The sequence below is a fragment of the Dipodomys ordii genome, unplaced genomic scaffold (genome assembly GCF_000151885.1).
Source record: "Dipodomys ordii isolate 6190 unplaced genomic scaffold, Dord_2.0 Scaffold35, whole genome shotgun sequence".
Lineage (NCBI taxonomy): Eukaryota > Metazoa > Chordata > Mammalia > Rodentia > Heteromyidae > Dipodomys > Dipodomys ordii.
This window is the reverse complement of record NW_012267251.1, coordinates 4,914,561-4,938,653: the sequence shown is the minus strand read 5'-3', so window position 1 is coordinate 4,938,653 and position 24,093 is coordinate 4,914,561. Positions and strand designations below refer to the sequence as shown.

General features: G+C 39.5%; 1 protein-coding gene across 1 annotated transcript in view; it reads left to right on the top strand.

Moving 5' to 3' along the window:
- The window catches only part of Aspm (asp (abnormal spindle) homolog, microcephaly associated (Drosophila)), a gene marked incomplete at its 5' end in the record, with an annotated part of 40,708 nt that extends 18,976 nt beyond the window's left edge, over positions 1-21,732 (top strand). Inside the window, 13 exons of the mRNA XM_013017296.1 lie at positions 205-399; positions 5,199-8,709; positions 8,776-9,158; positions 9,773-10,153; positions 12,115-12,281; positions 13,893-13,986; positions 15,107-15,256; positions 16,416-16,586; positions 16,751-16,943; positions 17,213-17,367; positions 18,448-18,624; positions 19,299-19,468; positions 21,504-21,732. Of these exons, the coding sequence (XP_012872750.1) occupies positions 205-399; positions 5,199-8,709; positions 8,776-9,158; positions 9,773-10,153; positions 12,115-12,281; positions 13,893-13,986; positions 15,107-15,256; positions 16,416-16,586; positions 16,751-16,943; positions 17,213-17,367; positions 18,448-18,624; positions 19,299-19,468; positions 21,504-21,606 (5,850 nt within the window). The remainder of the gene's footprint in view (positions 1-204; positions 400-5,198; positions 8,710-8,775; positions 9,159-9,772; positions 10,154-12,114; positions 12,282-13,892; positions 13,987-15,106; positions 15,257-16,415; positions 16,587-16,750; positions 16,944-17,212; positions 17,368-18,447; positions 18,625-19,298; positions 19,469-21,503) is intronic.
- Between the last annotated feature and the right edge of the window lie 2,361 nt (positions 21,733-24,093).

The window sequence follows — 24,093 nt, the reverse complement described above, 5'->3', positions numbered from 1 at the left end:
GTTTCTTGGAATCTGGTTCATCAAACAAGTTACCTGAAAGCACATCTGCTGGCTGTGTTGACATGCCTGGCGGCAGTTAAGGATCAGTTTGATTAAATCAATTTAAAAATCGATTATCTTACAAAGAACAGTTTAAGGTCTTAAGTAACGAATACTTGTTATTTATTCATTCATTCATTCATTCATTCATTCATTCATTTTAAGGAGCGAGACAAAGCTGCAAGAATTATCCAGAAAGCTGTAATCAATTTTCTAAGCAGACAGCGATGGAAAAAAGAGGTTACTGCAGCACTAGTCCTTCAGAAATGTTGGCGAAGAGTCTTAGCACAGAGACAGTTATTAATCTTAAAAGAGGAAAAACTGGAGAAAATTCAAAATGCATCAGCAACAATTATTCAGGTATGGTATCTTGGACTAATTTTTGAACACAATCATTATTAATGATAGGCTTTCAGGAAGAATGACAGATATGATAAACATTTTAGTGATTGATTCTTTTTTAGCAGTCTTTGTCTAATGTTGCCCCTTGGAATCTGAGCTTGGCTGAGGACTAGTATGACCAAAATCTAGGACTGCTGGAGTCCCTTATACAATGGTGTATTTACATAAGACTTAATGATTGGCCACATGTATTTCCAATCATGTTTAGATTACTCAGTACCATGCAGATGCTGATTTTTGTTATGCTGTATTGTTTAGCAGATGACAAGAGAAAAACAGTTTTCATGTTGGGTACAGGCATCTATTTTTTCTCAAGTAATTTTCAGTCTTTTGTTAGTTGAATTCAAGAGTGTGGAACTAGAGGGTATACTCCCCTCACTACTTGCAAAACTTCTGCAAATGATCGAAATGCCTTCTGCGCTCTGAAGGAGAAAACATGCCTTCCTTGTTTTTATTAGAGATTTACAGTCTTCCACTCTATGGAACATGTCAGCATCTATACCACTTTTCTCCCTTGGCATGCCAAATTCCTACTCTTTTCCCCTTTCCTAATCAGTTACTTTTAGTTTATATCCTTGCTTAATTTGTATTCTGCATATGCTTTTTAGTGACTGTCTTTGGGGTTACAGAGTATACTTTTTTATAACTTTAGAAGCAATGTAGAATCAATATAGAAGATGTACCACTGTATACTCCATAGACTCATCACCTTTCTGGGTATTTGCCTCTATAGACATTAATAATCACAAGCACATAAGGAGTCTTTCCTCATCTGTTAGATTTTTATCATTTTTGTTGTTGTTTTGCCTTCATTTCTGATGCTACTTTTCCTGACTTTTTTTTTTCAGGAATGTGTTGTTATTATTTACAGCTCCTTTTTGTTAGCACTCAGAACATGCTTTGTCAGTTCTCTCTGATCATCTTGCTGTCTGATGAAGCACTTTATTTCAATTAATTATTTTTCTGTAGGTCATATGTCATTCCTCTCTGGCTATGTTGTGTTAGTGTTTGCCACTGGCTTTCTAGTCATGTTTCATTGAAAAAAATGACAAAAGGTAATATCTTAGTAGCATTGAGTTATCCTATATATGAATGTAATGTATCTTTTTGTTTATATCTTCTATAACTGATTTGCATTTTTTTTTATAATTTTATTTTATTTGTGAACATACTGTACAGAGGGGTTACAATTGCATGGGCAGGATAATGCGTACATTTCTTACCAAGCATTGCAGCCTCCTCCTTTGTTTGATTTGCATTTTTTTAAGTCAGTGCTTCTAGGGTTTTGCGTGTACAGATCTTGTACATGTTTTGCAAGATTTAAACCTAAATACCTTCTGACGATTCATGTAAAATACATTTTCGAATTCTAACTTTGCTGGATTTGCTTATTCCAGAATTTCTGTTGTTGTTCATTTTGGGGGTTTTCTAGATAGATAGATAGATCATGATGTTTTCTGTGAATAAAAGTAGTGATGTTTCAGGACCTTTACTGTGAGGTGGGTTAGGCGTGGTGGGGGGTGCAGCCTGCTTTTGCTCTGTCCTTTTGAAGGTGAGGACAGTTTATCACCATTACGTTTGAGGTTAGCAGTAGGCTTATATCCATGTTCTTTATCCTGCTGAGAAGTGCTCTGTTTTCCTAGTTTGTTGAATCCATTTTCCTCTTATTCTATGCAGATAATTTTTATTTATCTCCAAGTTCATCAACTTTTCTTTCTCCTCCATTCATGTATTGTGCCAGGCCAGTGAGACTTTTTGCTGTGGTCATTGTGGTCTTGGTTCTGTCCCCATGCATGTCTTCGATGTTTTTGCGTTAGTTCCAGGCTGTCGGACCATTTTCACTTGAGTCTGTACCAGGTGCTTGCAATGCCTGTCATCTCACCACTTGCCCCGTTATCTTTTCCTGGGCAAGTTGACATTTTCCTGCTATGACATATGACAGATAATTTGTAATTGTATCTTACGTATTGTTGATGTTTCATTTAAACCCTAAGGAGAGTGTTCATATTTTAGTTTTAGGAGCTGATCCTACCTGTTGGATTCAGACTAGAAGTTTGCATCCGTCTTCCATGGTTATGATGCCATATATGTGTCACTACTAGGGCTCTCGATTGCTCTTTCTCTCACTTCAGTTCTTAAGGTTTGCAGTCTGCTGTAGTCTAGGTTCTAATGTGCCCAGCTTGGTAGTAAGCCTTGAAATTCATGAACAACATTGTCAGTTAGCTTTTCTGAGCTCCTCTCTGCAGACTTCCTTATATCCTAGTTCCCTGTAGATGTCTTGTTTGGCTCTGGGGCCAAGGAACTGAAGCGTTAAGTACAGTACTTGACTCTGTCTGTGGTTACACCCACATGCGGCCCAGCCAATGGTCTGCATCTTTTCTAAGAGGAAAAAACGAAGACTGACAAACATTTGGGGTACTGAGAGAGCCGAAGAATCTACCACAATATTAAATGATCTTGATCTAAGCAGTGTCGATACTGCAATAGATACTAATAGATGACTTCATATACTTGGACAGATTTTGTGACTAAAGTGCCCCTTCTTTAAATAAGGAAAGAAGGCCAAGTCACTAGGTTTCCATGAGAATTAAGTTATTTGTAGTATGCTCCATGTAAAAACTTATTTTTCACAGACAGATCAGAGTGCTGATAAAATCACCTTTGGAATCAGCAAAGTTGTTAGAGAAGATAAACTTACCTCCTTTGTCATATATAAAAATGGATTAAATGGTCAGCAGCAGACTAGTCATAATGCTTTAGAAGAGAGTATAAATCAGGCCACTTTATCCTCAGACTCTGTATTCTCAATTGGAAGATTTGACATTTTCATATAACTATTTTGTCAGGAGAAGGAGGAAAGCTGAATAGATAGTGCTCTGCAGCTCTGAGCACTGTTTTTGCCATACTTTGCCTTATTTCTTTTCTGGCAGTTTTGATAATCAACTTATATTTGTAAAAGAGCTTACAGTTTTCAAATTCATTTTTCACAGGTAATTTTTAACTATTGAGTATATGTTGTTACCCTATGTTCCTTCATAGAAAGAGAACCAGTGATATGTATACATTACTTCTCATCAGGATGAAGAGTAGAGCAGAGCCTTTGTGATAGAAGGTGGTCAAGCTTATAGGGTCTGCCCTGCTCCTCCCTTCCCTCAGCAGGCATAGGCTCCTCTCAGTTCTGCTCACCCTAGGATTGGTGTGCCCAGGCCCAGCACTCCTGTATTCCCATCAGTGCTTTAGGCCCATGAGGTATCCAGCGCTTATTGCTACACTTCCTTGTGAAAGAAATAAGACCAACACAACACTCGCCCGCAGATGTCAGTGAAGTTTGTGATGTTTTAGACAAGGTTACAATGAGAATATTTAGAGTTTGGTTGCCAGCAGCCCAGTAGATACCAGCAACTGGCATTAGCTCAGGACCTGCCAGCCCAGGTTGTTGAATTTGAAGAGTTTACCTTCTAACTGTAGCTTTCCAAAACAATTCTACTTCCTAATTGTACATCTATAGTTCTAAATTTGGCAAAAGAAAATAAGTCTTAATAAAAAAATTGTACATATATAGTTCTAACTTTGGCAAAAGGAAGCAAGTTGTAATTAAAAAAAAAAACTCTGAAAGTGATCAAGCTCAGGTATTTCTCAAACTCTTCTGTGGTCATCCCTATCGAGCCATGATAAAATTGTTTGTATACCCCAGAAGGTATCAAAATCTGCATGTCTTCAAAAATAGAAAATCACATGTAGCATACTTATTTTTCATCAAACCTATGCACATGCACAACCTATTTAATCCTATACTTAATTGTAGATTACATAATGTCATGTGAGTACTATGTACATAGTTATGTTTGATTGTTAGGGCATAATGACCAAAGAGTTTATGTTGTGGTATGGTTAGAATGTGTTTATGAGCAAGATATGCTAACAAAAAGACCAGCAGGAAATAAAAAGGGGTTGTTATTTTACTGCCTCCCTCCCTTTCCCCTGCCCCCAAAAAGTTTATGTTCAGAACAGACAATGTTTTCTTCTTTTGAAACCTTTTCTATCTTTTTTGGGGGGGAGGGTCATGGGGCTTGAACTGTCGGCCTGGCTGCTGTCCCTCAGCTCTTCAGCTCAAGGCTAGCACTCTACCACTTGAGCCACAGCACCACTTCCAATTTTCTGGTGGTTTATTGGAGATAAGAGTCTCATGGACTTTCCTGCCTGGGCTGGCTTTGAACCGTGATCGTCAGATCTCACCTCCTTATTAGCTAGGATGACAGGTGTGAGCCACCGGCACCCAGCTCCTTTTCTATTCTTGTTGGAATTGATAGGTAAAGAACAATGGATGCAGAGAGCCAGCTGTATTTGCATTACCAGACCTGTAGAGTTGAGACTATGCCACACATTAACTGTTCTTAATTGTTACAAGATGGCTTAGCACTGTGAAGAAAGGGGACTATAGAAGATCTAGAAACTCCTAGAAAATTACTTAGAACAATAGGCAATCAAAAAGACTTGATGTTTTTCTTCTATTTCAACATAAGTTCTTTTATGTCTTAAGACTGATACAATTACATTGTCAATATAATTAAGATTGAGATGGATTTCTGAATAGTCTACACATAAGTCAATGTAAAAATAAACCTACAAACTCCAGAGGAGTAGTGTGTAAACATGCATTGGTCTTTAAATTCCTTGTGTTACTTTTTAGGGAGAATGTCAGAAAATTCTTTCTAAAGTATTTTTAAATATTTTATGTCCTTTCTTACATTTCCCAGGCATATTGGAGAAGATATTCCACTAGAAAAAGATTTTTGAGTTTGAAGTATTATTCAGTCTTCCTGCAATCCAGGATACGAATGATAATTGCTGTTACATCTTATAAAAGAAAACGCTGGGCCATAGTTACAATACAGAGGCATTGGTGTGCTTGTGTTCAAAGAAGAAGAGATCAACAAAGATATAAAATGCTGAAATCTGCGACCCTTGTAATCCAGTCCATGTTTCGAAGATGGAAGCGACGTAAAGTTCAACAACAAGTAAAAGCTGCAATAATACTGCAAAGAGCTGTTAGAAAATGGCATGTCCGGAAGCAAGCCAGGGAGAAGTCTGCCATCATCATACAATCATGGTACAGAATGCACAGGCAATTACAGAAATATGCTTATACTAGATCTTGCATTGTTGTCATTCAAAGAACATTTCGGTGCTTTCAAGCCCAAAAGTTATATAAAAGAAAGAAAGCATCCGCCCTGACTCTGCAGAAATACTTCAGAGCCTATCTGAAGGGAAAGGCTGAACGCACCAGCTACTTACAAAAGCAAGCTGCGGCCATTCGACTGCAGTCTGCTTTCAGGAGAATGAAAGCTCGTCATTTGCACAGGCAAGTTAGAGCTGCTTGTGTGTTGCAGTCATATTGGAGAATGAGACAGGACAGACTTTGTTTTTTAAGCTTTAGGCAGATGGTTATCAAATTGCAGGCATGTGTAAGAAGAAATCAGCAATTACAGAAATACAAGAAGATGAAGAGAGCCGCTATCATAATTCAGACTCATTTCCAAGCTTGCGTTTCAGCCAGGAGAGTTCGAGTATCTTACCAAAAAACACGATCTGCTGTCATTGTTCTACAGTCTACCTACAGAGCGCTGCAAGCTAGGAATGCATTTCTTTATATCCGCAAATCTGTCATAAAGATTCAGTCATATTTTCGTGCTTATATTTCAAGAAAGAAATTTCTGATCCTAAGAAATACTACCATAAAGTTGCAGTCTATTGTCAGGATGAAGCAAGCACGCGGACGCTATGCACAGATAAAAGCAGCTGCCCTGTCTATCCAGCGACGGTACAGGTCCAAAAGACTGGCTGCGTGCAGGAGAAAGGAATATTTACAGGTACGTGAGTCTTGTGTCAAACTGCAAGCTTTATGTAGAGGATGGCTGGCCCGAAAACAGATGAGGATGCAGAGAAAAGCAGTGGTTGTACTGCAGTCTTACTTCAGAATGAGAAGGATGAGGCAGTGCTACCTGTGCACCTACAGCGCGGTTCTGCTCCTCCAGATTCGCTATCGTGCCTACAGGGCACAAGTCAACCAGAGGAAGAAGTTCTTGCGAGTCAGAAGAGCAGCTGTCTGTTTGCAAGCAGCCTACAGAGGTTACCGAGCTCGCCAGCTCATCAAACAGCAATCTATCGCAGCTGTTAAAATTCAAACTGCTTTTAGAGGCTATAGCAAAAGGGTGAAATATCAATTGGTGCTGCAGTCTGCTGTCAAGATTCAGAGGTGGCACAGGGCATGTAAGGCCGCTCGGGATTTAAGAACATGGTTTTTAAAGACAAGAGTGGCTGCGATTGCTCTCCAATCTGGCTATCGGGGCTGGAGAGTTCGGAAGCAGATCAGAAAGGAACATCAAGCAGCAGTGAAGATCCAGTCTGGGTTTCGAATGATCCAGGCCCAGAGGCAGTTTAAATCCTGGAAAAGGGCAGCTGTGGTCATCCAGCAGCACCTGCGAGCATGGCGGGCTGGAAGGCAGCAGCGTAGGGCCTATGTTGAACTCCGCCGTGCCGTGCTCGTGCTCCAGGCTGCATGGAGAGGGTGGGCACTGAGGAGTGAGGTCCAGCGGTGGCACACCTGTGCCATCCTCATACAGTCCTGCTACAGAATGCACGCTCAACACAGCCGGTGGAAAACGATCAGGAAAGCTGCTCTACTGATTCAAACATGTTACCGGGCTTACCGTCTTGGAAAAGAGCAGCATCGCTTATATTTGAAGACAAAAGCAGCTGCTGTAACTTTGCAGTCCGCTTACCGTGGGGCGGAAGTGAGAAAAAGAATAAAAGATTGGAACAGAGCAGCAATCACTATACAGTCTAAATACAGAGCTTACAAAGCCCAGAAGAAATACATCACTTACAGAAGTGCTGCTGTTGTCATTCAGAGATGGTATCGAAACATTAAAATTGCAAACCAGCAACGAAAGGGATATCTTAATTTAAAGAAAACAGCGATGAAAATCCAGGCTGTTTACAGGGGCACTAGGGTAAGGCAGCAAATTCAACACATGCACAGGTCTGCCACTTGTATTCAAGCGATGTTTAAAATGCATCAGTCAAGGTCACGATACCACGCAATGAGAAGAGCAGCTGTTATAATTCAAGTAAGGTTCAGAGCCTATCATGAAGGTAAAACTCAGCGTGCAAAGTACCTTAGGGTTTTGAAGGCCATTGGTATTCTTCAGGCAAGGTTTAGAGGAGCTAGAGTCAGACAGGCTATGAGAAAGAGGCAGGTGGCAGCCACACTGATTCAGTCCCACTATAGAAGATACAGGCAGCAAATGTACTACACCAAGTTAAAGAAAGTGACACAGACAGTGCAGCAGAGATACCGAGCAGTGAAGGAAGGAAGGAGACAGTTTCAGAGGTATAGCAGGCTGCGACGTTCTGTGGTTCTCCTGCAGGCTGCTGGCAGGGGAATGATGGTCAGGAGATATGTAAAAGCTATGCATTCGGCTGCCACTCTTATTCAGAGGACATTTAGAACTCTGATGGTGAGAAGAAAATTCCTCTGTCTCCAGAAAACTGTGATTTGGGTTCAAAGAAAATACCGCGCAAAGCTCTTGGCCAGGTATCAGTTACAACAATTTCTGCTGGTGCGAAGGGCAGTTATTCAAATCCAGTCATCCTATAGAGGGTGGATTGTAAGAAAGAAGGTGAGAGAGATGCACAAGGCTGCTACGTGCATCCAGGCTGCTTTCAGGATGCACAGAGCATGTGTGAGATACCGGGCCTTGAAACAGGCCTCAGCTGTGATCCAGAAGCAACACCGGGCAAACAGAGCTGCAAAGAGGCAGAGACAGCGTTTCATCACACTAAGAAGGTCTGCTGTGATTCTCCAGGCTGCCTTCAGGGCAATGAAAGCCAGGAGGCATGTGAAAGAAATGCATTTGTCTGCAACACTTATTCAGAGTAGATTCAGATCCTTTGTGATGAGGAGGAGATTCATTTCTCTCAAGAGAGCTGCTGTTTTTGTTCAGAGGAAATACCGAGCCACCATTTATGCCAGATGCAAGAGGCACCAATTCTTGGAGTTACGAAAGGCAGCCATTAGCATCCAGTCATCTTACCGGAGATTGATGGTGAAGAAGAAGTTACAAAACATGCACAGGGCTGCACTTCTCATTCAGGCCACTTTTAGAATGCACACAACGTACGTGATATTTCAGCAGTGGAAACGTGCCTCGATTCTAATTCAACAACATTACCGAACATACCGAGCTGCCAAATTGCAAAGAGAGAATTTTACTAGACGATGGCATTCCGCTGTGGTCATTCAAGCTGCTTATAGAGGAATGAAAGCAAGACAGCTTCTAAGGAAAAAATACAGGGCTGCTGTCATCATACAAAGCACATATCGAATGTCTAAGCAGTATTGTTTCTACCAGAAAGTTCAGTGGGCTACAAGAGTAATACAAGAACATTATAGGACAAGTAAAAAACAGAAAGCTCTTCAGTTCCAGGCAAGTTGCACTGATGCCAGTTTTCAAGACATGACCAGAAGGAAACAGGCTGAGAAAGAACATGAGGCTGCCGTTGTTATTCAGAAGTATTTCAAAGCCTGTAAAACCAGAAGACGTTATCTTTGCCTGAGAGCTGCCGTCATTTCTGTCCAGAGAAGATACAGAGCATCAGCTGCAGCATACTCCCAAGCCGCTGCCTCAGTAGACTTGCCTTACCGAGGATTTAAGGTAAGAAGGGACATCGTCACAGCCACCTGGCTGCCAAGCCATTCATTATACCTGGTTCACAAGATTGAGTTGTTTATCCGGTTTTAAAAACAAACAACAAACCCTGACATAAAGTCTATACTGTATGTCAGAGTAAAAATGACAAGAAAAATTAACAGTTCAGAAATCTGCACAAAGTATTCAAGCTACTTTTAAAAAGATGCATAACATTTAGGCAGAAGCCAAAAAATAGATGTCTCAAGAAATGATGTGTCCCTGTTAGCTGACTATACTCAGCTGTAACAGAATTAGAACTCAAACTGAGGAGTTGCCTATGCCTGTAATCCTAGCTACTCAGGAGGCTGAGATCTGAGCAATGTGGGCAGAAAAGTGCAATTAACCACACACGCACATACACAGAAGTGAACTGGCACAAGTGGCAGAGCACTAGGCTTAGTAAAAGCTAAGAGTCAGTGCCCAGGCCCCAATATGGGCACAAAACAAAAAACTTAATAACCACTCTACACTACACTTCATTATTACAGAATTAAAACTCAGGTGAGGCTGTTCAAAGTGGGGCTGTTAGTTACAGTTAGAAGACGGGTGTGCAACACCGTTGATTTGCTTGTTCACAGGAAACAGAGTATCCATCTGAGAGGGCCACTGTGCCCATGCAGAGCCCTTGTCCTGACCTACAAGCACAGGAGCGTGCGGCCCTACGGATTCAGTCCTTCCTGCACATGGCTGTTCATCGCACAAGTTTTCTTCGACAGAGGAGAGCTGCTGTCACCTTACAACAGTGTTTCAGGACCTGGAAAACCAGAAAACAGTTTTTACTATATAGGAAAGCTGTGTTGGTTTTACAGAACCACTACAGAGCCTTTCTGTCTACAAAACACCAAAGACAAGTTTATTTACAAACCAGGAGCCGTGTTATCATGATTCAAGCTGGAATGAGAAGATTCATACAGAAAAGGAAGTTTCAGAAAATTAAAACTAGTGCCATAAAAATTCAGGTATTTGTATATTTAACTTATAGAGATACCTTTTAGGTCTGTTAGTTGACGATGAATGAACTTGAGGTCATGAAGAATAACAGTCTGGTTATTTTGAAGTGGAGTGTGGAGTACTTGCTAATGGGAAGCAACACTGGTAATAACTGAGCTGTGACATCATAACTGGAATCCTCTGGGACTTTCCCGATGCTTCGCTTGGCTGGTTCTCATTACAGCCCTGCTGGAAGAATGTTTCTTATTTTTAATGTGAAAAAATTGAAGATGAAATGTTATTTTTACAGTACACGTCAAACAGGATAACATTCCTCTACTGATCTCTAAACCCAACCTACTACGATAGCTAGACTTTATTCAAGGCTTAGCACTTTTGGCTTTGAAGCACTTATTTTGTTTAATCAACTTCTCAGGGTGTGAAAAATGTGGGGTATTACCTCTCTTTTAAAATAGAGAACTGAGAAAGGGGAAATTAATTGGTAGGTGTTCAGGAAGAATGAAATGAATCCAAGAAATGAACCTGAGATCTAATCTGTTTCTGTTCTGCCTGCTCAGATTTCAGCCTACAGGTATTACTTTGCTATCTTCCTAATGCTGAGCTTAGGTTTTCATTCAAGATGCTAGTGCTGGTAAAGTGATGCATCTGTCCTGAGTGTGAGGCTGAGTGAGAACTGAAGTGAACAAGAAAGGACAATTTTAATGAGAAGTATATGTTGCTGGAAACAGGCTGAAGTTATTTCTGGCCAGGAAAAGCTTCCTGGAGTGGATGCCATTTAAATTGAAATGTTAGGCTAAAGGATGCATTAGAAATAGTCTTATAAACAAAGTGTTTGGAGAGATCATTCCAGATGGAGGAGGTAATGTGGGGTGGTGGGGTGGAGGGAGACGAGGAACAGAGAGGACAACAAATAGTGATTAAAAACCTGGGCTTGCCATAGCGGAAGTAAAATTATGGATAGCCTTGGGTTATAAAAATAAAACACTGAGCTTTTATCTTCCAGATTAAGACAAGTTATAAAAGTTTAAGAAGGACAAAGCTTTGGACAGAATATAAAAATTAAGGATATTTGGAGAAGCAGCCAAAAAATGTTAATAAGAGGGAAAGAAGAAAACTTAAAAGATTATGGTGTTCAGAAGCCAAGGGTTGAGAGACAAAGGAGAGAATACTCCAGTTCCAAATGTGCAGGATGGAGAGGTGGACCAAGATGTTAGATGCACGAGGGGCCAAAATAACCATCCTAGGGAGAAAAATCAGTTTTCTTACGGAATTAAATTATAAAATTGTATTTCACACAGGGGCCTTTTTGCTTATAACGGTTGTCTCCACTGCTGAGATCACCTGCAGTTTCCAACAGTACCAGTGGCAGCTCCTGCCTCTCCCCCTCCCCCCATAATTAGTATGAGGAACACTAATAAGAGAGCTCCATCATCTTTCCACAAGATCTTTCCAAATATTCACCAGGATAGCTCCCCTACTGTATTTTCCTGTGTGACATTAACTTGATTTCTCTAGGTTCTTGATTTCCCCATCCCTAAGTTAGAGAAAAGGCTGCTACTTCTCTTATTATTCCTAGTTTTTCACTTATAGTTTTGGTGCTTACTTCAGTAATTTGTAGCTGATAGTTTTAGTTAGCCACAGGTCTACCAAAATTGGATGGTCAGAAGGAGCTTTTAGGAGTCTGCGGCAGGCCAAACACAACAGAGCATGTACAGAGTGGGATCTGGTTCCACTTTGTCCTTTCTCCGGAGAGATGGGCTAGGGGATGTGTTCATTTCTTTTCCGTTTCTCAGTGGTGGGTTGAGGCAAAGACTTGAATCACACATAACTGGCCCCTGCTAGGGTGGGCTAGCAGCCAGCTTCAGGGCCTGTGTGATAAAGCACATAGTAGGTGTTCACAACAGCAAGTGCCTTGTTCTCAGAGAGATGGACAGATATTTCATCCTTGTTGTATTGATGTGTTTAATAGGCTGCATGGAGAAGATACAAAGCCAAGAAATACGTACATGAAGTGAATGCCACCTGCAAGATTCAAGCCTGGTATAGGGGTTGGAGAGCACGCAGAGAATATTTAGCCATATTAAACGCTGTTAAAATTGTTCAGCGTTACTTCCACGCCAAGCAGGAGAGGACCCGGTAATGTATCACAGCCATGTGCAGTAGCCAAGTCCTAGTGCAAATAGTAGTGGGTGGGTTTTTCTCTTAAATATTTGCAATGCTTAGATCATGTTTTGTTTTTTTTTCTTCCCTCTGTGTGTGTGTGTGGTGGGGGTGTTTTCTTTATTGGAAAACTAGTATATTCCTTGGGCTTTTCTAATGCTTTAGAGATGCAGCATAGGTTTGATACTACAATTTAGTTCGTGTTTAATTCAAGTGCGTAGGATTTCAGGAAAAGATGAAAGCAGGAAGTGAATAAAATGTTTTTTTCCTGATTCCTTACTAGTGCATTCAACCATTTTTTTTTTTTTTGGGTCCGGTCATGGGGCCTGAACTCTGGGCCTGGGCGCTGTCCCTCAGCTCTTCAGCTCAAGGCTAGCGCTCTACCACTTGAGCCACAGCGCCACTTCCGGCTTTTTTTCTGTTTGCTTATGTGGTGCTGAGGAATCGAACCCAGGGTCTTGAGCATGCAAGGCAAGCGCTCTACCACTGAGCCACCTTCCCAGCCCCTATTCAACCATTTTTTAAAATTAACTTCTGGGAAAATTTCTTTTTATACTTTTTTTTTTTTAATTCTGTATTCTCCATACTCTTCTGTATGGTGCTGAGGATCAAACCTAGCTTGGTGTACATACTCGGCTGGTACTAAATTACTGAGCTATATCCTCATTCCTTGGGTTTCGTTTTTGAGACAAGGGTTTCCTGTGTGTAGGCCAGGCTGGTGTTGAACTCATGGTTTCTTAGCTTCTCTTCCCATTGCAGTGATTAAAGGTCCACACCTTCATGCCTGGCCCTTCTCTATACTCTTTATCCTTACTGATGATGACTGTAATTACCCCCCTTGTCTGCATAACTCAGAATTATTGCATCAGTGCTTGTTTTGAAGTCCTTTTTAGGAGGGCATATCACAGTTTGAGGAACTCCTGGACCAATTCCATGTGGGGCTTAATTATAGATTACAGTTCTTACTGTCCTTGTTAATGACTTCTATCTTGTTTTTCTGGACCAAATAGTGGCTTTTTCTCAGTGATGCTGAGCCTTATTTTCTAAAAAACATGGTAATAAAAGAAGCTCATATTTTGGATTTTTTCTTCAATACCCAAGGACATATTAAAATGCACTATTTTCATATGAATGTCCCTTTTGGATTTGATGCTGTCTTCTTAACAATCATGTCTTCTCTGAAACTCAGCTTTCATTTTCTATTTAAACTTGCACCCTTTTATCTAGGATTTTCTTTGGACCCCTCTCATTACTTTCTATTGATCTTGTTCAGAATTATTTCTCATGCCACATTTTTACTCAATGAGTGTTATCAATTGATAAACAGTTCCTCCTCTTTTTCTTCCTTCTCCCCTGCCCCTTTCTCCTTCCCTCTCCTCTCCTCTCTCTCCTCTCCCCTCTCCTGGCCCCTGTATGTGTGTACAATTCTGACTGCAGGAACGAAAGTATGGATTATATGTTTTTCACTTGTTTTTATAATGTCAATGTTTTTCTTATATTTTCTCAGTACTTAAAGGTGTGGGCAGCAATAAACATTTATTGAATAGATTAGTATTTTGAGATTTCTTTCTAACAACTACTTTTTAGGTTTTTGAAGATGAGAGTATCAGTAGTTATCATACAGAGAAAATGGAGAGCAGTGCTTTCTGGAAGAGTCACTCGTGAACAAATCACAGGAAAAGTAGGTGAAATAAAAACTCATTTATACAGGAAACAGAAAACAAATATTCTCAAAACCCAAATGGGCATTGGTCTTACAGACTTCTATTGCAGTCAATTAAAAATTATATTCCTCTGTAAAAATGCCATTTCTTAGTGTTTTTTTCCGAGTATGTGTACACACACACACACACACACATATAATATTCTTTAAAGTTTGAGATGACTTCAGTGAAAATAAACAGTCTGGAGAAAATTGTAATGAGTAGAAGATAGTATAATGTAATAACATGTTCTTTAGATGTTTAAAATTTTTCATATAAAGTTGTAGAATAAATACGATACCTAATTTTTATTAAATTAAAATTTTACTTACAAATTTCAGTGTTGATCTAATATTTGCTATCACTATATAGAACCACAATTATTACTCTTACTACTGGCACTTAACATAGACCAGCATTTGATAGCAATCGTATGAAGTAGTTGCTCACGATGAAGGATAGGAAGCATTTACAGAAGTGATGGGTCCAAGGTCCTTCCATTTGTAGGTGGAAGTTTGTAAAACACGCGTACCTTGACTTAATTAAGGCCATTTTAATTGGTACCCTTGGGCAGCTATTTCTCTGGGCAGCCTAGGGCATGCTTTTGCTCCAGTGTGTGGTTCTCAGAGCTGCTAGAAGCTTTAATATGGCCACTCTACTTCTCATATCTAGCGAGGGTGCTGTGGGTCTGTTTTCCCCCACAATGAAAAGAATCAAGAGGGAAGAGACCAACAGTTATCTGTTGAGCCTGGTGCTCAGTTTTGGCGGGAGTTTGTGCATGGGTTTAGAAATAATTGCTTTATCACCTTTTCATATCTGTGAAACACACCATTCTCCAGCTCACCTAGTTGTTAATTGTGTAGTCCACTTAATCTAAATGCTGTTTCTCTTTAGGGTAGGGTCCAAAATATAATTTTGCTTCTGTACCCTGACTTACGAGTTAACACTATTAGAAATATTGTATAATAAATAATTATAGGTACTTTAGATTAAAATGCAAATAATTGTAATAGTTAATTCATTTCTACAAAATAAACACTGATTTTTTTTTAGATATGCGATTACTAATATGGTACTTTTTAATTCTCTCTTCTCTAGAGTATAGAACAGAAGGCTCGAATTCGCCTCCTTCCCTTCACTGCAGCTGCATTTTTCCACCTGTCTGCCCTTAGAATTCAGAGAGCTTATAGACGTTACAGGGCTGTGAGGAGTGCCGAGACGCATGTGGATTCAGTCATCTGTATTCAGGTTAGCTTTTCCTCTGCAGTAAAACTGTAAGATAAAATATTTTTGTTGAAAAATTAGGATAATTGACCACTTTCAAATGTCTTATTCTGTGGCCATATATTAGGCTGTCATTGTGTAACTACCAGCATGATTTGAGGGTTAGAAATTGGTTGATATTTTATGTCATAGAAATAAAGTTTTGAATTATTCTGGGATGTAATCATGCTCATTTACTTGCCTGCTGCTAAAGTCTGGGAGCCTCTGTTCCTCCATCCTGGCCAACAGTGGCCTCCAAAGACATCCTGATTGTTTTGCCATTGAAATGAGTTGGAATGATTCTCTTGTTTTTGTTTTGGGTTTATTTGATTGCTAACAGTTCTAAAATATTTTTTACATTTGTTAGTCATCAAAGTTCTTATTCTTTTTTTTTTTTGGGGGGGGGTCCGGTTGTAGGGCCTGAACTCTGGGCCTGGGCGCTGTCCCTCAGCTCTTCAGCTCAAGGCTAGTGCTCTACCACTTGAGCCACAGCACCACTTCCACCTTTTTTTTTCTTTTTACTTATGTGGTACTGAGGAATCGAACCCAGGACCTCAGGCATGCAAGGCAAGCGCTCTACCACTGAGCTACCTTTCCAGCCCCCTCAAAGTTCTTATTCTTGTTGTGTACTTTTAAAAATGTTTTTTGGGAGTGGCACTGTGGCTTAAGTGGTAGAGCTCTAACGTTGAGCTGAAAAGCTGAGGGACAATGGCCAAGTCCTGAGTTCAAGCCCCACAACCAACCAAAACAAATTTTTTTTAATATACTTTTCCCATTTTTGTATCTGATGTCCTTTTCTAGTATGATTGATAATCATTGTAAATCCTGGAGAAGAATCTTATTTGTATATATTAGCATATTTACATATGAAGTACTGGCTGGAAAACACAAATTGCAAAGCAATGCAGTTTGATAGAAGTTTTACATAAGTTGTAAAATAAAGGCAGGACTGTACATCCAACACAGGCTTGGGAAGGTTTGCACCAAGTGGGACTGAGGGATTGTCACCAAGATGGATCAGGAAGTATTTGCCATTCTTTACCTATCATGTTTGTATGTGTGCAAGTGTGTGTGCATGTGTTTGTACAATTAAAAAACCTGACGTAAAAATGAGGGGAAAAAAACATTCCTATGTTTTAAACAGAGATGGTTTCGAAAAAAAATGCAACAGAAAAGGTTGATTGAAATTGAGCATGAAGTTCAGGAACGTCTGAGACACCAAAACAGAGCTGCATCGGTAATACAGAAAGCAGTGCGCCAATTTCTTCTTTGCAAAAGAAAGGAAAAATTGAATAGTAGAATCATCAAGATTCAGGTAAGTGAAAATTCTGTAGTTTTAGTATAACATTAGAGCCATACTAATGTTTTAATTGTAATGGTTCTGGTGTATTATATGAATTTGAGGAAAAATTATTTACATTGTGTTAATTGTGAAAATGTTACTGGCTGTAATGAAGCCATTTGGCTTTATTTTCGAAGGCATTATGGAGAGGTTACTCTTTGAGGAAAAAAAGTGATTGTAAGAAAATTAAAGCTATACGATTGAGTCTTCAAGCCGTCAACCAGGAGATTCGAGAAGAAGACAAGCTCTACAAAAGAACTGCTCTGGCTCTTCACTATCTTTCCACATCAAAGCACCTTTCTGTCATTCTTGAGGCTTTAAAGCACCTGGGTGAGTTTGTCATAATCACATCTTGTTTAAAATGAGGAGTGCTGAGTTTGCGTGCGTGCGTGTGTGCTTGCGTGTGTGTGTGTCCTGAACCACAGGTCTACTTCCAGCTTTTTGGTGGTTAACTGGAAATAAGAGTCTCTTTGTATTTCTTGTCCAGGCTTGCTTCATACAGCTGCCTCCTGTGTGGCTAGGATTACAGGTATGAGCCAGCGGTGCCTGGCATGGATTTACTCATTTTTTTATTGTGGTTTTTTCTCATTCCCTTTCAGAGGTAGTGACTAGATTGTCTCCACTTTGTTGTGAGAACATGGCAAATGGTGGAGCAGTGTCTAAAATATTTGTTTTAATCCGAAGTTGTAATCGTAGTGTTCCATGTATGGAAGTCATCAGATATGCCATTCAAGTCTTACTTCATGTTGCTAAGGTAGGTGTCAATGTTAGCAATGAAATACTTATTATTCAAAAAATTGATCATCTACGCTCATGAGTCCCAGTGAGGAACAATGCTTACTCTGTTAGCATAGCTCTATGTGGAAACAGTAGTATTTGTACAGTTTAGTTTTGTCTTTATTATATTACTAGTAATGAACGTTTATTTTTCATGTCTACATGCAGATATCTTCACTCATTATTTAATTTAATCCAGTTAATGTTCCTCTAAAGTAATTCCTAATCCATTTTATAGAGAAGGGATACTACTACTTCTAGAAGCTGAGTGCAATCCAAGGCACTGGGATAGAAGATTTAGTTTCCTACACACTTAAAACCACATTGACCTGGTATTTTTATATTGAGAAGTAGTCACCAAGAACTCAAAACCAATGCCAAAGACTTGGATTTGAATCCCAGATCTGCTGGTCATAGGTCTGTCTCATTGTGCATTACTTTCCTCAACTGTCAAAATAGTAGCAGTATATCTGTCTTGATGCTATTGTCTAGATTAAATGAGTTAGGTCTGAAATGCTTCTATAAATATTCATTATAAGGTTAGTTACTGATTTTTTGAAATTTTTGCCATAACAAAAATTGTTATCATGCAAATTTCAGTGTAAATCTACTGATCCAAGTGAATAAATGAGTTATTCAAAACCATATTGGAGACTCAAAATTACTGTTTTATTTGACAGCAAGCTCATTTTTCTGTCAAGAAGCAAGCAGTTGACCTAAATTAGGTCTTCCTTTTATTTGTTATCTTAAACTACAGTTATTCCAGAAAATTTACCTTTGTCCTCAGAGATTTATTTACTAAAATGGCCTCATATTGAGCACCTTGCTTTTATTTATTTCGAGATGTCCTTTGTGATTTCAGATTTGAGTTATGTATGCATGTGTGTATTGATTGTGGGACTGGGAGGTAGAAGGGAAAGAAAAGGTGAAGAGGCAAATATGCATAGAAGCAGACTCAGCATTGGAAACAAAGGTTGGCCCTGAACTTTCTTGCTGGCTGGTCTGTTTAAAAAAATGTTTTTATTATTACTTCTAATTAGAGTCTCTTCTCTTCAAGTACGAGAAGACGACTTCAGCAGTTTACGAGGTAGAAAATTGTGTGGACACGCTCTTGGAGCTTTTGCAGATGTACCGAGAGAAGCCTGGTGATAAAGTGGCAGACAAGAGTGGCAGCATTTTTACAAAAACTTGTTGTTTGTTGGCTGTCTTGTTGAAGGCAAGAAATCGAGCCTCTGTAAGTATTCATCAGTTATGTTTTTTGTTTTTCTTTTTTGTCAGTATATGTGTACATACACACATTTCTCTGTCCTCCTTTTGCAATCGTAAGTATTTCAAGATTTTTCTGTGGCCTTTGCCTTTGTCCCCAGTTGTAACAATGAACTTGGAGTAACCATAACCTGGGACTAGATTGTTCAGATTGTTGCCTTGGTTTTGGTAACAGTGGAAACAATGAAAGAATTTTAACCCAAGAGTGGTTTCATCTGTGTAAACTATAACATCACCCTGGCTACTGAATGGGGAATGGATTCAGGAGGGCCTATCTCAGGATGGTGAAAGGGTACATTTGTGGTGGCCTGCTCAAGAGGTTGTGTTTACCTAGCTAGGGAGGTTATGAGCTTTGAGAAGGAGGTCAGGTTCAAACGACTGGTTTACTTGATTGCATGTCCCTTCTGTGCTCAATCTGGAGTCAGGTATAACTTTGGGATATTTGTCTTTCTTATAATTGACTTTTGTAAAATTTGTTCATAATTTAAATTAATCCACCTGCCGAAGTTAGAGTGCTTTGCTCTTGATTGTTAAAGCTCAAGAACTTACTGTATATTGGTGATGATAATTGATTTTGCTATTCTAGGAAGATAGAGAAAAATGTAATTTTAGGTTTTAATAAATGTATCTTTTCTCTTTTAGGATGTAAGAATTAGAGCCAAAGTTGTTGACTGTATTTATAGTATCTACAAACTCACTGCTCGTAAGCATAAGATGAATATAGAGAGAATACCCGGTAAACAAAAGAAAAGTGCTTCTGTCTGCATGCCCTTACTTCCAGAAACACCCATGAGGACCAGGATAGTCTCCAGGTAAGCAGTCTAATGCTTTGTCACCACTACTTTGTCTTACTGCTTACCATAAGTGAGGGATTTTGGGGGGTGGTACTAGGGGTTGATTTTTAAGACTTTGAGTGCTCTACCATTTGAGCCAATTTCCCAGTCCTTTTTGCCTGTGGTTATTTTCTCAAAGTCTTCCCATTTTTGTCCAAGTAGATCTCCTTTTACCTTGGTGTAGCTGGGAGTCTAGTTATATGCCATCACGCCCAATTTGTTTTTGTTGAGATTGTTAACTTTTTACCCTGACTTTTCTTGAGCAGAGGACCTCCTGAGTAAGTAGGACTATAGAAATGAACTACCTTGCCTGAACATGGTAATATTCTTGACAGTGGAGAAACAGCATAGAACCGGGGTGGTGTTTTTGGTAACCCTAAAGGAGATAATGAAGTAATACTACTCGAACTTTGGGTATTTGGTAACACCAAGGTGACTATTGTAATTTTGGCATATCATTTTTGTTTTCCACAGTAATATTAGTGTCTACTTTTTAATGGCTTTCAGAAATGCTATATCTCTTAGCCAAGATGTCAGTTTCTAGTCCTCCTACAATACTCCTTACGTTAGTTATTGTAGGCTGCTGTAACAGCTTCACACAAGCCTGACAACTTTGCTCAGATAGAGTGTAGAACAGAGTTCTGAAGGAGACTGACTGGAAATCACCTCTGGTATGCAATAGCAGGGTCCTGAGCGATGACAAGTGAAGTTAAAGCTGAAGATAGAGTGGGGGAAATGGTGACTCACATGTTTTGTTTTGGAAAAGCCTGGGAAATACGACAGAAATGAGGAAAGTACAAGTGCACCTTGGGAAGAGCAGAACCCTGCTGAGCAGAAGAGCCAGGCTAGTACAGCACACTGGTGTTTCACTGGTTTGGGAAATGGTCAGCATTGACGACTCCACTCAGTACTCTGCTGTTGTATGCTCACAACAGACTTTGTCCACTCATTGATGTTTGGTTTAGCAGTCAAGAAATGTATGTAGGAGGAATTTATATGAGAAGATACCCAAACTTCCTCTGAATGATACATTTCTCAGTGAAGCAGGAGATTATAAATCCAGCATCTTCAGAAGTAGCTTAACAGAAGTGGAGGGGATGTTTGAAAGAGAAACGGGATTAAAATGGGTATCCTGGAGAGAAAAGGAGCACCTGAGGTGATTTCAAATGCCCCCTTTTAGGCCTGCAAATGGCAAAGCAACATTCCAGACTAGTTGTGTAGTTGTAACTGAGTGGTATTCATCTGTGCAGGGATGGAGAAAGCAGGTGTTTTTATTCAATTTGCAGATGACTTTAGTAGGAGGGATAAGTGGAGTTAATGGCATCTGCAGAGGGGGAAGACATTGGTGAGCTAAGTTGATGAAGGAGGAAGTGAGAAGGACGATGGATGACCTGTTGAGGCTGAGTGAACTGGAGGTCTCTGGAGTGAAGGAATTAGATCAGTGTCCTTGCGAATGCAGGTGACACAAGTGACTGAGAAGTGGAGAACAAACCTCTTTCAGTGGCAATATGCTTTCTGATCAAGACAGTGTCTAGTGAGACAATGTCCCACAAAGGCCATGTGAGAAAGGATTGGATGAGGAGGAATGGAGGGAGAACTGACACATTCCACTTCCTGTTGGCCCGTAGGCCAAAGGAATGTTGACTTTACTGAGAATGGAGATAGCAATGGAGCAAAGGCCAAGAACAGAAAAGAAATTGTGTTTGGCAGATGACAAAAGGCAGTGGTAAAAACATAAGCTTTGAAGAAGACAATGTCATTAGAAGAGTCTTAATACTAAAAAGGAGCAGGGCTGTAACATTCTCATACCTTAGGAAGAGAGGTAGGTAAGGAAGAAGGAAAGAGGAAGGAAAGAAGGAAGGAGGAAGGGGAGGCAGGCAGGCAGGCAGGCAGGCAGGCAGGAAGGAAGGAAGGAAGGAAGGAAGGAAGGAAGGAAGGAAGGAATAGGATGTTTTCAGAAGAGTCACAGGTTAAGAGAAAACTTTTACTAATCGGACGTCCATTTTTAAAACAGGCTGGAACCAGCTTGGGTTTTGAGAAGAGACAATGTGGATGAAGTGAAAAATTCCCTGCAAGCTATTCAAATGCTGATGGATACACTTGGCATCCCTTATTAGTAAATGTAAATATTTTCAGTGTGGACAGTCTAAAGAAATATTGTAGCTGATCATGAGTATGTAAAGTGTCTTCCTGCTTTTGCTGTATAGTTTTTAAAATCTGACTTTGTATTAAAAATAAACTCATATTTTAAATAACTCGAATTTATTAAATTCTTCCTTGGTTTTAGTTTTACATATTTAACAGGCTAGTATGTCACAAGATTACAATGCTGTTATTCATATCTACTATCTTAAAGTATTATATTAGTTTGAATGTAGTCCTATTCCAGAAGGAAACAAAGGAACTGCCATTTAACAGAGTAGTTTATTAACACAGTATATCTTGATTAAAGTCACCCCTTTCAACATTCTCACCCATCTCTCCCCTATCTATCCCTTCCCTCACTTTTCTCAACTTTGTAGCATACCATTGGCTTCTAGACTACATACCCCCCTCTCCTCATCTTCATTTTCCTTGACTTCACCCCATCCCTTTTGAGGACCTGCTTCCTGATATTTTATTTTTCTGAACTTTGACTTTACCCCTTTATAGAGAATTGTACTATTTGAATTCTCTTGAGTCTACCTTATTTCAGTTGATACATTTGCATAGCACCCCAGTGTATCTGGCTTCCACATGTAAGGGCCTGATTTCACTTAGTATAATTTTTCAGGTCCTCTACTTTCTTTACAAATGACACAATACCATTTTTTCTAATGGATAGTAAAATTCCATTGTGAATATATACCACATATTATTGATCCATTCGTCCATTGAGGGGCATCTAGGCTGATGAAGGTGAATAGTGCTGCATTAAACATGGTTGTACCGGTGCCTTTACTGTATCCTGGTTTGTAATTCTTGGGTAAATGTCCAGGAGTAGAAATGCTGAATCATAACGATCATAGTTTTATGTTTAATTTTTTTGAGGAACCTCCACACTGCTTTTCAGACTGGTTGAACAAGCTTACATTCCCACCGACAAAGCACCCTTGTTTTACTTATAAGTTGAGGCATTTTTTAAAATAACAAATGTTAGAAATTGAAGATTCTGTCTGCACACTTAATATATGGGGAGACTATAAAATAATCCTGCAAATGGAATTTGTATCCCATTTGTATCTTCCTGGCTGAAGCCTCTAGACAGGCAAGCAGCTTCCCAATGGGAATCCTGGCCTGGCCCCTGCCCACTGGATATGACCAAGATCCTCCGTTTAACTGCTGGGGGCTGCAACTTGCCATGGGATGAGTGCATCTTGCTTTTTAATAAGAACTTGTCTGTTTATGCACCATAGACTTGGAGTTTTCCAGTTTTGAAAGTAAATCTTTTCTCTTTTTGCATAGTTTTAGGTCACCTACAAAGTGTCTGTGTTACTTAGGGGTCACAGAAACGAATTATGATGGTTTGAAATTCCAAAATTTGTTTATCTATGGACACCATAAAAATTATAACTGTTTGAAATAAATCAGAATTAGCTAGAACGACTATTTACTTAGGTAATTTGTTGGGGCAATTTAAGGATTAAACCTAAGTAGTCTGATTTTTTTTTTTACTTATAGTTTTGCTTTGATAAATAATATATTGATGTATTAAATTTTATATTGGAGAATTTGGCAAACTATAAAGTATGTTAGGAGCTCTTAGTGCTAAGTATTTTCCAAGCATTATATTTTCATCATGACTCTCCCATTACTTTTTCTTCATTTAACAGAATTTTAGTATAAATAAATAATTTTGGTAAGTGATACCATTAAGACTTAATTGACCAGTATAAGTATATTATTGGCACTAGATCAGTTTTATCAAAAACACTAATGGGAATTGTTGAAGTTGAAACAAAAAGTTGCTAAAAAACCTAAATGCAAATGAAAATATCAATCTCACTACTGAAGGTAATTATAAAGACAGTTATGAAGAGTGGCCATAGTGTCATGAGGGCATGAAAATGACGGTTAGTAACAGACAAGGGCAAAAACAATGACAAATATTTGCTTATGACAACACACAACAGTACAAAGCAAACCGACACAGTTCACAGAACGTATGTGTGGGATGTGGAGGGGGAAGTTCATTCTTTGCTCTCTACCCCGGGTTCCTGGCAGGATACACAAGCCCCAGGAATGTCCTGACCGCACAACAATCAAAAGAACCATAGAAGAACTTCATGAGCCATGATGTGTGCTAACAGATTGGACAAAAGAAAAATGGGCACATTTCTGATTTAAAGTTCTAATAAATTTAGAAACAAACTAACCGTCAGGCATTAGATACAGTTCATCCCTCTGAGATGGATTGGTGGAAGCCTGGTTCCTTGCTGGCAGGGTTGAGGTGGAACCTCTAAGAGGTGGAGACTAAGCACTGTGTGCGGACTTCACCCTCTCAGTGGATCCCTACTGATCTTGCTGAATGGGTCGGTTGAGGCTCACAGTCCCTGCAAGAATGGGTTATTATAAAAGACCACACAGCCCCTCTCCAGTCTAGCTTCTTATCCATTGGATTAAAA